Source organism: Pavona decussata, unplaced genomic scaffold (assembly GCF_977016875.1).
Source record: "Pavona decussata unplaced genomic scaffold, jaPavDecu1.1 SCAFFOLD_52, whole genome shotgun sequence".
Lineage (NCBI taxonomy): Eukaryota > Metazoa > Cnidaria > Anthozoa > Scleractinia > Agariciidae > Pavona > Pavona decussata.
Window position 1 is genome coordinate 371,464 of NW_028145474.1, and position 13,537 is coordinate 385,000.

Consider the following 13,537-nt stretch of genomic DNA (forward strand, 5'->3'; position numbering starts at 1 on the left):
ATTATTTTATTTTGTTTCTATTTTTCTGTTTTCAAACGTTGAATTCTAGATCTGTGTCGCGATACCTCGAAGGCACAACGAAAGCACTGGAAAGATCGACGTATTGTTTATGAGCCCGCATTTTTTGTCCGCTGACAAAGACTGGACAGGTGGCAACGAAAAATGGACGACGAAGTGGAAGACGACGGCGGCGAAATCCAAACATTTCTTCATCAGCAACACGCTGGCAATGTCCTGTCTCGACTTTACGATCTGCTTGAGCGAGATGAGCTCTGTGATGTGACAATCATAGTGGAAGGAAGGGCTATAAAAGCCCACAGAGCCGTGTTAGCTGCGTCGAGTCAGTATTTCAACGCCATGTTCACTAGAAAGATGAGCGAGCGGAATCAGCCGACGGTGAGTATTTTGGGGAAATGAAATTTACTGGTTTATCGGAAACACTTCAAAAGCATCGCTACAAATAGATGTAGTGTTTGTGAGTGCTAGAAAGGTTCTGTTTGGCTTATCCTGAGGTGAATCTCCTTTCGTGAGTGAGTGTGCAGGAACGCTATAATTGTTTAAGCTCATTAGTTAAGCTCACTAGTCTGCATTTTATTTTTAAATGAAAAGCTCAAAGCTCCCACTTAAGATACAAACGCTTAATATTTAAGGCAGATACAGCGAACGGCCGATAAGGGTGATATGAACAGGAACATGGACTTCCGGAGTGTTATTATTCTCGTTTCGACATGTACAAAGTTGAAATGCATGTTAGTTTTTATCATGTAAAATTGTAACATAACGAGTACATGTAAGGTTATATTCGTTCGTCTTATTTTTGTACGATTGTCAGTTAAATTGAATGTTACTTTTTCTTAGTCTTTAATTTTAAATCCTATGTTTTTTTAAAAAACTTATTTGTAGGACCAGCTGATTTTTTTTATTCGTGTATTAAATAAAATCCACGGATAGCTAGGAAATTTTGCTGTTTTGTGAAAAATAAATTGTATTTTTAAAGGACACAGGTTAATAGTTTTCTCCCACTGAATTAATACAGTTTGTGCTTCTCTGTGGGTATTAATTTTGTAATTGTTTAAGTTATTAAATTTTCCTTGCATCACTTAGCAACCCAGAAATGTAAAATAATTTATATAATTTATTACCTATCATTTCTGACAACAATAAAATAGATCAGAGATAAATGCGATAAGCAATCCTAGTGTTGAAAATAACTGCATTTACAAAGGAATTATCTTAACAAATGATGGCTTTGTACACTGAGCTAATTGAAAATTGTCGGTTTTTGTTCACGGGTTAAACAATAGTCCTCATTAGTTGGGCAATGTAGTAGCTTTGATAAGGTCTCACGTGATTGGCTTGGAACCCTTCTAGAAAACAATGGAACAAACAACAGAATGATACCCCCAACCCTGACATTTAGCAGCTGCTACACAATTAAAACAATTACAAGCTTACGAGAGCTTGTTAATTTGCATGCAACACTTAATTTAATGCACTTAGTCTAATGCATTTAGTGAGCTGTAATCAAGTCCACAGCTGGCTAGCTTTATTCTGCTAGTGTTCCTGTTTTAAGTACATGTCATAGTTAATAGGCCTTATCACGGTTTCCGACGCCATTTTGACGAATGGGCAAACAGGCTTGAAATAACAGTGTTTGTATGGAAATCCGATGTCAAATAATTTTCATAAAACATCGCTTCTGAAAAATTCATGAATTGGAAACTTTTGGCAATAGGAAAAGGATTTTAAGAAAAAAATTGGAGGGATGTAGCTGTGCCACATAGCATCTAGTCGTGTTTTGAACTTTCCATACATTTCCCTGCATTTTTTCCCGTGAACTATTTTTAGTAGCAGTTCACGGCTGGTTCGCTATACAGACAAATGTATGGAAAGTTCAAAACACGACTGGACGCTTTCTGGCACAGCTTCATCCCTCCAATTTTTTTCTTAAAATCCTTTTCCTTTTCCTTTTTTTTAAAATTAGCTTTTAAAAACTTTTTTTAACAACCGGTGCCAGGTATTTTAAGTCACCTTGAAATGCTTAAAATACACTTGCATTGATGTAGACTAATATTATAAACTTGGTCCATGCAGTTTTACTATATCAGTGCACTAAACATTTTGAAAAGTCAAGTTCCCCCCTTGCACCTAGGAAAACTCTAGAGGCATATTTTTGTGCATGAGTCAGAGCCAAGGTAGTAATCATAATCTTAGACCTTTTTTTACACCAATCATAGTTAAATCCCCCTGGCATGGCTCCTTTAAACCCCCCCGTGGACGTACCTACCTTTATGACCTCTTTCCTTTCATTTATTTTTTAGGTGGAAATCAAAGGAGTTGATTTCATTTCTGCACAAACTCTTATAAACTTTGCCTACACGGCACAGCTGACCATCACTGATTCTAATGTGCAGAACTTGTTCCTGGCAGCAGATTTACTTCAGTTTAAATGGGCAAAGGATTCCTGTGTTCAGTTTATAATGCAGCAGATTGACATTGCAAATTGTCTGGGTGTAAGAGGTCTAGCCGAACGACACTCCTGCAAGGCTATGTATGAGGCAGCCACTCGGTACGTCATGGAAAACTTCATCAAAGTGATCCAGACGGAGGATTTTCAAATCCTTAGTGCCAATGAAGTAATTGAACTGATAAGTCGAAATGAAGTCAAAGTTTGTAACGAGATGGAGGTGTTTGATGCCTGCATTGCTTGGATCGAATGTAATCCTGAAAGCAGGAAATGTCACTTGTCAGAGTTTTTGAAAGCCATCAGACTTCCTTTTATTCCAATGAAACAACTACAGAAAGATGTGGCCGAGCATCCATTGGTCAAAAATGATATTTACAGCCGCGACATTGTAGAAGAAGCCGTTACATTTCATTTTGAGCATGCAGGAGTGCAAATGCGGCACTGCTATGCTGAAACAATTTACTTACTGGGGGGAGAAACTTCATTCATGAAGGAAGTCAAAAGTGTTGAACGCTATAACTGTGAAACGATGCAGTGGGAAGTGGTGAAATCCATGACGGAAGCACGTGCCTCATTCACTGTCGCTACACTACAAGACAAGCTTTATGTGATCGGAGGATATCGGCGAGGAAGGAAGTTGAACTCTATGGAATGTTACGACCCTTCGCAAAATGCCTGGCTAAGCTTACAGCCGATGAGCAAGTGCCAAGGGGACATGCGTGCTGCTGTCCTTGATGGCTTTATTTATGTTGCGGGAGGATCCAGCGATGGTCTGCTGACCTGCAGGTTAGTTAAGGATTATTGTCGGTAATGATGTGATACTCAATGCATGGTCTTTGACTGAAAACTACTGAGAAGTCCTTTCTTTCATGATGCTTATTATTATCAATGGTGTACAACGCAGGTCAGAATTAAATGACGCAGACACGTTCTTGACGCAGCAAAAACGTGTATGTGTGTATTTTTAGGCACGTCTAAAAGTGTGCGTTTTTGCCATTGTTATTCATCGTCTTAAGTTCTCTTTGTGTGGTATTGTTGAATAAAACAAAAGAATTCAACGGGTTGCCAACAAACACAAAATTAGCATTTTATGAAATCAGGCAACAACAGCTATTGTATTTCAAATCTTATCTACTTTGAAATACCGACAGCTTTGAAAACAACTCCTAACCGTACTGGTATTGAATATTCAGCGCATGTTATAGAAAACGTAAATCTAAGCTGATTAGTCGAGTACCACTTCTTCGAACAACTCGACTCTAACTCTTGAGTCTGGATAAAATCTTAAACTGTACCATTCAGATGAAAGATAACATTACGCAGTATTTTCCTTCCTGGTACCTACACTTATATAAAGTAACTTTTTAGGATGTGGACTGAATGATAATGTGAACAACCACTCAAACGAATGCTATATAGCAGTTAACTTCACTTTACCAGATATTTAGTTGCTTGCCTTTTTTTAATGTTAAAGCATTGTTTTTTTTTCATCAGTTATGTTGAACGATATTCACCCATCACTGAGCGCTGGCAGGTGGTTTCCAGTATGCACCGTCAGAGGCGTCGTTTTGCTCTGGCCGTGCTAGAAAGCCACATCTATGCAGTGGGTGGATTTGACGACAACCGGGGTGATTTAAAACATGTGGAGTACTACGATGCTGGCACCAACACCTGGACAGAAGTAAAACCCATGCAATGTTGCCGTTATGACTTTGGGGTGGTTCCCCTGTCAAAATATATTTATGCTGTCGGTGGAGCCAATGGACGCAGGGGATCGTTAAACACAGTTGAGCGTTTTGATCCGCACACAAATGAGTGGTCAATGGTTGCCTCTTTGAAGCATTGCAGAGGAGGAGTGTCCGTTGCTGTGCATTGCGGGAAAATTTTCGCAATGAATGGAATGAATGAGTACATGTCAATTGTTGATTCCACAGAAAGTTACGATGAAGTGCAGGACAAGTGGAGCAGTCCGTCTGCCTGTACGCATACAGCGCGATTCAGTGCAGCTGCCATTGTGTACCGTCCTGTCATACCACTACATGTTAAAAACATGCATCACAATGGCTCAACATGCCATGAGCATCGGTAGCAGACATGCATCTAGGGCTTCTGGAAGTCCTGTAAATCAGCAGGAAATGACTGACCGGGGGATATCACAGGGGTGCTTGACTTGCTTCTTATACATACGGTGTATAAGGGTGCAAATTAGTTGTTTGGTATTGTTTATAGGGTGTTGAAATGCATTGTAAACTTCGTAAAATATCCATTTCCTTCCCATTGAGGGGTGTTAGATTTTGGCCTGGAGCCCCCCCCCCCCCCCCCATTTGTCTTTTGAGACCCCCTCTTCCCTGGAATTTCCAGTTACCTTCCATAGCGCCATGAGTATAAGACGACCATGTGAGTTAGCCTGATACCTTTCATAGGCCTGCAGAAACAAGAAGAAAACAGAAAGTGTCTTGGTACTTCTTTACAGGGAAAACAAATTCAGGCCACAACCTCAAAACAGTGTTCTCATACAATAAAACCTTCCACCCCTCCCCCCAAGGCACTGGCTAAGGGGACACATGCATATTTTTAAACATGGGTATTCTTGTTGGAGAAAAACATCTTCTTTTAGTTATTAAGTTAGTATCTCTTCCTTAAGGGAGTTCATTTTGATGTTTTCTATTCTACATTGTCTCAAAGTTTGTTTTTTTTTCTGAAGACAACTCTCTCATTTAAGGATACTCACTAACTAAGCAGTACGTGGCTAACAAATATACACCATTTCCATTGATACCAAATTTTGAGGGTTATGTCCCACCAAATTTTCTTGATAGAGTAAGTTTCCATTTTGCCAAGGTAACAAGATATTAGTTGGCTTTTGCTTATTGTAATTAAAGATGAGTAGAATATTTTTATATATAATTTAGAGTTTCAAAACACAACAATTATGATGGATGTTTGGGGAAAAACATGTTGTGGAAAGCACAAACTCTGAGTGGGTGCCTGCAAGTTTTGGAGTTTTCCCGAGTGGTTTTGAAAATATACCTCATTGCTGTGGAGTAAGAGTGCAACGTGCCTTACCATGGCCACCCAACAAACTTCTTTTACAAGTTAGCCAATCAGGATACGCGAATTTGAATAATGGTCACGCCTCCTTGCAAAGTCCAACAGGCAAAAAACACTTTATTACAAGTTAGTTATATACCTACCCACAAATAGCTAACGCTAGTCTACACTAAACTAAATACAAATAAATTTGGTGTTTACAAATTGACAGCCACAACTAAAATAAAAGTTAAGTAAGTAGTAAACAAACAAGTGAATATACAAAACAAAAAGTGATGCAACGACGAATTATTGAGAACATGTCGTTTTGCATGTTATGGCTAACTTGTATAAATAGTTTGTTGGGTGGCCATGGTAAGGCGCATTGCACCGTTAAAAAAAAATGCATTACACAGAATGTAGCTTGATACAAAATTTATTTTGATGCAATCCTTAACTATGAATAATTGTAATATAAATATGTAATTCACTATTTGGTTCTTGCACTTCAAATGTAAATACCAAGTACATGTGTAATGAGGCTACAAAGAGTTTTGGATTGAGAAGTACTGTACTAGTTCCAAGTCTTCTCTTCGTAGGCTGTCATCATGAATGTGGGTTGGATTAAAATCCTTGACTCAATGATGTTGTGATAAGTTTGTCTTCTTGTGCAGTAAAATGTTGACTGTCTGCCAATGAAACGTTTTTTTTTTTTTAAGTGATAATGGGGCTGTGCCTTCACCCAGGCAATCAGACTAGTGCATACCAAAATTAACTCCTTTGATTATCTCTTTCAATCTTGGATGAGCACAACCTTAAAACAGGAAAAAAAACAAAATCGTTTTCTCAAATAGCATTACATAAGCGCACTGTTTTGCAAGAGCTTTTGTTTGAACAGACTCAAAAGTTAGAACACCTTGTACAGCATAATAAACAGCACCACAAGAAAGTACTGCTCAGTGGCTTTCATTTGAATGGTCACACTTCAGGATTTCATCCACACACTCAAAAGTTAGAACACCTTGTACAGCATAATAAACAGCACCACAGGAAAGTACTGCTCGGTAGCTTTCATTTGAATGGTCACACTTTATGATTTCAGTCACAGACTCAAGAGTTAGAACCACCTTGTACAGCATAATAAACAGCACCACAGGAAAGTACTGCTCGGTAGCTTTCATTTGAATGGTCACACTTTAGGATTTCATCCACAGATTCAAAAGTTAGAACCACCTTGTACAGCATAATAAACAGCACCACAGGAAAGTACTGCTCAGTAGCTTTCTTTTGAATGGTCACACTTAAGCATTTCTTCTACAGACTCAAAACGCTAGCACCATCTTGTACAGCATAATAAATAGCACCACAGGAAAGAATTGCTCAGTAGCTTTCATTTGAATGGTCACACCTAAGGATATCGTATCTCCACATTCACTGAATCTTGAGAGGACTCTGCGTTGGTGTGACGGCAAGTGTTACTATATCCAGTCAAACCTTATCAGTTTTCTTCGCTCCAACCCCCCCGGGGGGTACTCCTCGGAATTCTCAGTAGGGGTGTACCCCCGGTTCTCCAAATCCTGACTCTATTTCAGACCAAAATATTCCGACAATTTCCCACCCGTTTTCAAATCTGGCCTTTAAAATACACACCCGTTTTCAGACCTGACTTGTAGCGTAATTAAGCCTCGCATCAGTGCCGAAGTCAAGAATTGGTAAAATTCACCCGAAAATTCAGCTCAAATGATACATTTTGGATGCTTCTCTTTCTCTACTACTGATTCATTTGGAGTTAAAAAGACCAACACTTATACGCTCTCGTGATTCCCTTGAAAACCATACCCGATTTAAGACCATAATGGTCAAAATCTGTACCCTTTTTCAGACCAAAACGGCTGAAAAACCATACTCTTTGGGGCGGCACATACCTATAAAGCTTATATAGGGGAGTACCCACCCGGGGGTTCCAATCCATGCATCAGTTTCGTGTTCAGTCTGTGGAGTACCTCGAACAAAGTTATCGCCGCTTCAAAGGTCAATTCTGTTTGAAGAAAAAGAAGAAAGAAAATATCTATGGGACGAGGGTACCAAATTTCAGAATATAAACGAACTTTTTGACCAAATGAAAATCATATGTGAATATGTTTGGTCACTTCCTGCGCTGATAATGGTGACATGCCGTCGCCGAAACGTCATGTTTTAATCTCCCTACTTTTTATTCTGAAATGTTTTTCCAGTGAATAATGTTTCAAAAGTGAAGCAAAATCAGTTGTTTATGTGCGCTAGTTAAAGCCATTTGTGTCTCAGTTGTTTTCCGTGTGAAAATTTTGGAAAGGAATTAAACCAAATTGGCACGTTTAGAAGGTTAACCTTGACATCGCGATTTGATAAAGAGTTAGGATTAATAATAAGGAGGAGGAGGAGGTACTTGAATGTGGAAGCTTATTTTAAAAGCTCCACCTATTTTACACCCAGCATCACAATCTTAAAGGGAATCTCCAATATGACAAAAAACTTTGACGTTAAATTGTTGGAAATGTCCAATTAAATTCTAAATTTTAGTTCGAAAAGTAGATATAACATTCAAGCGTGCTAAAAATTAGATACGATTATCGTCTATTTTGGCTTTTAAATTTCCAGTGTGCCGCCATTTTGGATCACATGACGTCATACGGTTGCCGCTATCGTTAGTGAGGGGAAGTTCTTTGTTACGTCATGAAATGCAACATGGCGACGCCCGGGAAATTTAAAAGCGAAAATGAGCGATAATCAAATCCTGTTTTGTCTGACACAGAGATGTTATCTGAATGATTTCCAACAAAACTTAAAATTAGATTGTATTTTCAACAATTTAACGTTAATTTATTTCAACAGTGAAGGTTTCCTTTATCAGTTTCTTGCTATTTATTTGATAGGTATCTCACTGGTTCAAAATATGTATTTTTTTGTAAGTTTTGACTATGACTGGCGTATCATGATCTGTTTTATTTTGAAATCTTGGATGTACCAATTTTTGCGTGATTTTTTTTTTTTGCAAAGTTGAAAAAGTAAAATATAATCAAAATATGCGCAGATCACGATGTAAGGCACCATCGAAAACGTCTGCAAACAAGCGAACGTCTCTCGGTGGAAAATGTCAGTCATTGGAAAGATGTGACAGAAATGAATGAATGAAAGAAAGAAAGAAAGAAAGAAAGAAAGAAAGAAAGAAAGAATGAATGAATGAATGAATGAATGAATGAATGAATGAATGAATGAATGAATGAATGAATGAATGAATGAATGAATGAATGAATGAATGAATGAATGAATGAATGAATGAATGAATGAATGAATGAATGAATGAATGAATGAATGAATGAATGAATGAATGAATGAATGAATGAATGAATGAATGAATGAATACAGTCAAACCTCCGCTAGCCGACACCTCACGTAGGCGGACATTTCGTCATGTTCTCAGCTACATACAAACACTACATTTTTAACCCCCTATAAGCGGACACCTCTCTTACGCGGATACTTTTTCTGGTCCCACTCAAGGGTATCCGCTTACGGGAAGCTTGATTGTACATATAACAAAACGAATAATTACCAGCCAAAATGGAAAACAATAAACAAATAATAAACCCTTTGTTTGTATTTGGTCATATTAAAAAAAAAAAAAAATCCACATTCTCGTCGTTCAGTGTTCTTTATTGATCAATAAATAGAATAAATAGTACTCAGCACATACAACGCTTCATTGAAGAGTAGTACCTAGGCCCTCTCTGTTAAATGTCTACAGGACGCCTGGGTAAGGTGTTAGTTGGTAACGTCACCCGACTCAAGGTAGAGTCCAAGGTTCGGTAATCAGAAAGCCGATTAATGCTAATCCACGATTAAAAGCAAACGGAGCTTTTCATCTCGCTCAATAAAATGTACTTGAAAGGTAACATTTAGGTAAATGTGACAAATTAAAACTTTCCTTCTAGTCACATTGCCACGTATTTTTTAATTACACTGTTACAGTTTTTTCTCATTAGCATTTATAAATTCAACTTTGTACTTCACGATCTAAAACTGAAGATGACTAGAGCTGTCGAAACATGTCTTTACAAATCAATGCTGCCGACTTTTTCTTAAACTCTTTAACATTTAATTAATGGTAAAGAAAACTCTGCCAGCGACACAACTAAAGGACAAAAATCTTTTCGAAAAATGTTACTGATTAGTAGTTAAACTCGAATCAAAGTTCACGTTAAAACATGATTAGCTTAATCGGGCTTTGAGCAACTAGCATTCTTTTTGAAAAGGCCCTCCCATACCAAAAAAAAAAAAAAATTGCAAGGCTATGCAAATTATGCTTTTGTTCACAAATCATTTTAGATTCTTTTCTATGCTATCCTTTTTAAAGTAATCATCAAGTAATTTCTTCTCAACGTGTGAATACGTATTCAGGAATGTGCAGGCATGCGGGCAGTGAGAACAAGAGAATGGACTGCTAAAGTGAAATTAGCTTTAATTAAAACTTAGTTCTCTACATTAGCCGCTACATAACAATTGGGTGGAGCACACTGATGGTCCTTTATAGCAAGTTTAAATTGATAATATTTCCTTTCAGTAATGTATGGATGTTTGTTTCGCTCTTTACCAACATAAATATTGAATTTTTCCTTGCCAAGCCATCATTTGAGTCTGTGGATAAAATCTGAAATATCTTATCTGGTTGGTAGGTCTCTTAATTACGCTATAAGAAGCTGTTACATTCAAGTCAGTACAGTCAACTCTCGCCTTGCAGACACCTCGCTATTACGGACACTCCGATAATACGAACAGCAGCTAAATCCCCAACCAAAATAAATTACAGACGTTTGACTGAAATAAATTGCCGCTATCACGAACTCTCGCTATTAAGGACACTAACTCACGGTCCCGAGGGTGTCCGCAATAAAGGGAGTTGACTATACTTCTCAAAGCAACTGGTTGAATCAATTATGGATGCATGTGGTCATTATTGGGCGTAAAAGTCAGAAAATTGTCACAAATAATCCGTGGAGCAAGGGACTTTACACTCATAATTACACATAATATTTGTACCAAGTCTATAAATTCCAGATCAAAACACAGATCACTCCCCTAGCTAAAGTCCAGCTTGAGATTTTCGCGCCCTCAGACGGGTTTTCACTTCATAATTACCATTCCCCAAATGTCCTCCAATCTCACTTCGCCGTGGTTTTCTTTTCCGAGTTCCCTGCGCTTGCAATTGACTTGGGTCAGCGGGTGTTTTGAAATCTAGCGGTGCACTCTGAGTAGTGGTTCCCAGGCCCCGCTCGGTGGCATTCACAACCGCTCCGTTTTGATAGCCATTTTGGACGGTAGATTCATGATGCTGGCTGTGTTGGACAATGTGGTTACCGTTCGTTTTGACGTAGGTCAAGGTTTTAGTGTTCGGGTCCTCAGCAGGTATCTCTTCCAAGAACATGGGCTTTTTAGTCCCCTTTTAACAAATAAACATTTAAAGAATTTTAAACACATAAAAATGTAACATGATCCTAACAAATGGCCCTTTCTAATAAACCTCCGTTTCAAACGAAAGACATAACGGTTCAATCAAATTATTTCATGAAAGCTAAGCCTCACAAATTAATTGACCTGTAGCGGTGTTGATCGAGTTTACGATATGATGTGAGAGCTTTGTAATGACACTACCGTCACATTTGGAGAAGATTGAAAAATGCATCCCCTCTCCACCCCTACAAAAAGGTTACACCAGGGAAAAATCAGGAACAGTGGTTACAGGAACCCCAGTTGCCACAAGATTCCCAAATTTGCCGTAGATATTATAGACTTGTATTAGCAATGAACTTCTAAAGATATCGTATTCATAGCCATGACACCAGAAACAAGAACAGCACGAAATTGTCATTGCATAAGACAAACTGGAACCGATGTGAGACTAACTAGGGCTGTTGCAGTTTGCTAGTTCTAATAATTTGTCATTTTAATTTCTGCTCTAATCAGCTTAAGTTTTAACAGTACTTTTACTTCATCAGTTACTTTTACTTTCAAGTTTCTTCATTAAATATTAATCATTAGTACATACCACACAAGTGAATAGTGCTTTTCGCGCGCGCTGATTGGCTAGCTCGGAGGTGATGAGCCAAGTACTATTCACCTCCGAGCAGCCGAAGACAAACAAGATGGCTTCCCGTTTCGCTACGGTTACTTAAGAGGAAATTACTTCGATAAACGAGGCGGGTATTAAAACAATACATAAATGGCAACAAAGTTTGGTTTGACGACATTACATGGTAATTTATTTAATCTTTTTAACCTTATATTCTACGACGAAAATGAAAATACAATCCCTTGTTTACGAAAACTGCCGAGCACTAAAACTACAATGAAAACAATGAAACATCTAATAATTTTCAGCATGGTTTCAATAACAAGACAAATTTCACAGAAAAATTGAAGAAATGACACTGCAGGAACTAAACAACTGTCTCCAAAAGTTTTATTTGTCTGCAAGAAAGCGATTCGGAACTTTCTACAATAAGAAATCGCTTACCACGTGGCACGCAAGATTTTAAAATTTCATACCATTTGTCGGTATATTGCCAGAAACGAAATAAGTTTTTGGTCCGCTAGTTATTCAGCTTGTGTGGTATATACTAAAACAATTATTCACCTCAGTGTCGGTGAAAGTGATGGATATTTACCTCGCCGCATCCATCACTATTCACCTCCACTTTGGTGAATAATTGTTAATTATTTTAAACAATTAACGTGAATTATTCTTTAAGTTATAATTTCATTTTATGTATTCAAGACTTGTTTCAGTTTATATTTCAGTTTGGAAGGGAGGACATTTTAGAAACAAAGCGCATTGTCAGTGTTTCGTTATTTAAAATGCTGATTACATCTAGAAATGAGTTTAAATAATGTTATCAATAAAGGTTTAGGGCCAGTTATTAAAAGACAGTTTAGATGGTGTTTCACGAAACCACGTTCTAAGTCATTTTCAATTTTGCCAACAGTCATATCTAAACATTTTCTACTGCCGACGGTAACAAGAAGGCTTGTACCCCAGACTAGAAAACTATTTACCTACTTAAAATAAACCACCTATAAACAAATTTGGAGGCTCACTGATTGTCTTAAGCCGGAGCCTAAGTTAGACTCTGTTTAAATAACTGGCCCTTAAACTCCAAGTAGTTATTTCTTATGTTAATCATATTTAATTCTTTACGATTTAGTAAATTGAATGAAGAAGGTATTTAAATTGATTGAGCAGTTTCTCTAGGTTGATATTCTGGGTGAGGGTAGCGCTTAGTGTCTGAAAAATTTCTGCAGACATTGTTGAAACACGATTTTCTGACGACAGCCATTTCGTAGTATTCCCCTCACCAGGATGTTTGCAACAGAGAAACTACTCGTTAACATCTCTTACGTATTTCTTGAGCATTTTAAGTTTCCCCACAATGTTTGCCTTCATTATTTCACCTTCCTAAACAAAGACAATAAAATTGATTTTAATCTGCAAATCTTTACAAAAATTGTGAAAAAAAAAAAAAAAAAACCATCAGTGAAAATCATTTTGACCTAAAAATGGCTAAGAAACGGCAACGCTTCGACGATAGCTTAACGTCATTATCAAATCAAAACATGTGTATATGTCAAGATCTATAAGTACTTAAAAAAAATTACAGGTAGTCAAAAAGCTGTAACATAACTCCAGACGGACTCCATACGTGCTAAACTTTTTGACTTGTGCCTTTTCCTTATATCACAGCTTTTTGGTGACCTATTGTTCTTTTTAGTATTTATAGGTATCAACGTATACGCATTTTTTAACTTGATAATGACGTTAAGCTAGCGTCGAAACGTCGTCGTGTTTTAGCTATTTTTAAATCTTAAAATGATTTTAAGCGATGTTTTCTCGCAATCTTTTAGAGTCAAATGTATTTCTAGGTCACTTCTTCTTCGTAAAATCTTTTCAAGCTAGCAGTAAACCTGTCGTCGCGCTGAGTATCTGATCCTGTTCGTTTTAAAAGTGTT

The 13,537-nt window shown here is 37.6% G+C and overlaps 2 protein-coding genes across 4 annotated transcripts in view; one reads left to right on the forward strand and one right to left on the reverse strand.

Moving 5' to 3' along the window:
* Nucleotides 1-15: 15 nt before the first annotated feature.
* On the forward strand, nucleotides 16-6,139 carry LOC146480755 (kelch-like protein 12). Its single transcript, XM_085109094.1, has 3 exons — nucleotides 16-396; nucleotides 2,322-3,253; nucleotides 3,962-6,139. Exons 1-3 carry the CDS (start codon nucleotides 163-165, stop codon nucleotides 4,554-4,556), a joined length of 1,761 nt encoding a protein of 586 aa, XP_084965220.1. The 5' UTR covers nucleotides 16-162; the 3' UTR covers nucleotides 4,557-6,139.
* Nucleotides 6,140-9,169: 3,030 nt separating this feature from the next.
* The window catches only part of LOC146480756 (phosphatidylserine synthase 1-like), a 21,292-nt gene continuing 16,924 nt past the window's right edge, over nucleotides 9,170-13,537 (reverse strand). The window contains exons 13-15 of one of the 3 annotated variants that reach the window (XR_014864590.1): nucleotides 12,930-12,986; nucleotides 9,653-10,973; nucleotides 9,170-9,620 (exon numbers count right to left, since the gene is read on the reverse strand). Coding sequence is in view for 2 of the 3 variants with exons in the window: in XM_085109105.1 (XP_084965231.1) it covers nucleotides 10,617-10,973; nucleotides 12,930-12,986 (414 nt within the window). In the remaining variant the exon portion in view is untranslated. Of the gene's footprint in view, nucleotides 10,974-12,929; nucleotides 12,987-13,537 lie in introns of all 3 variants that reach the window. The other 2 variants (XM_085109105.1, XM_085109107.1) reach the window with 2 other exon arrangements.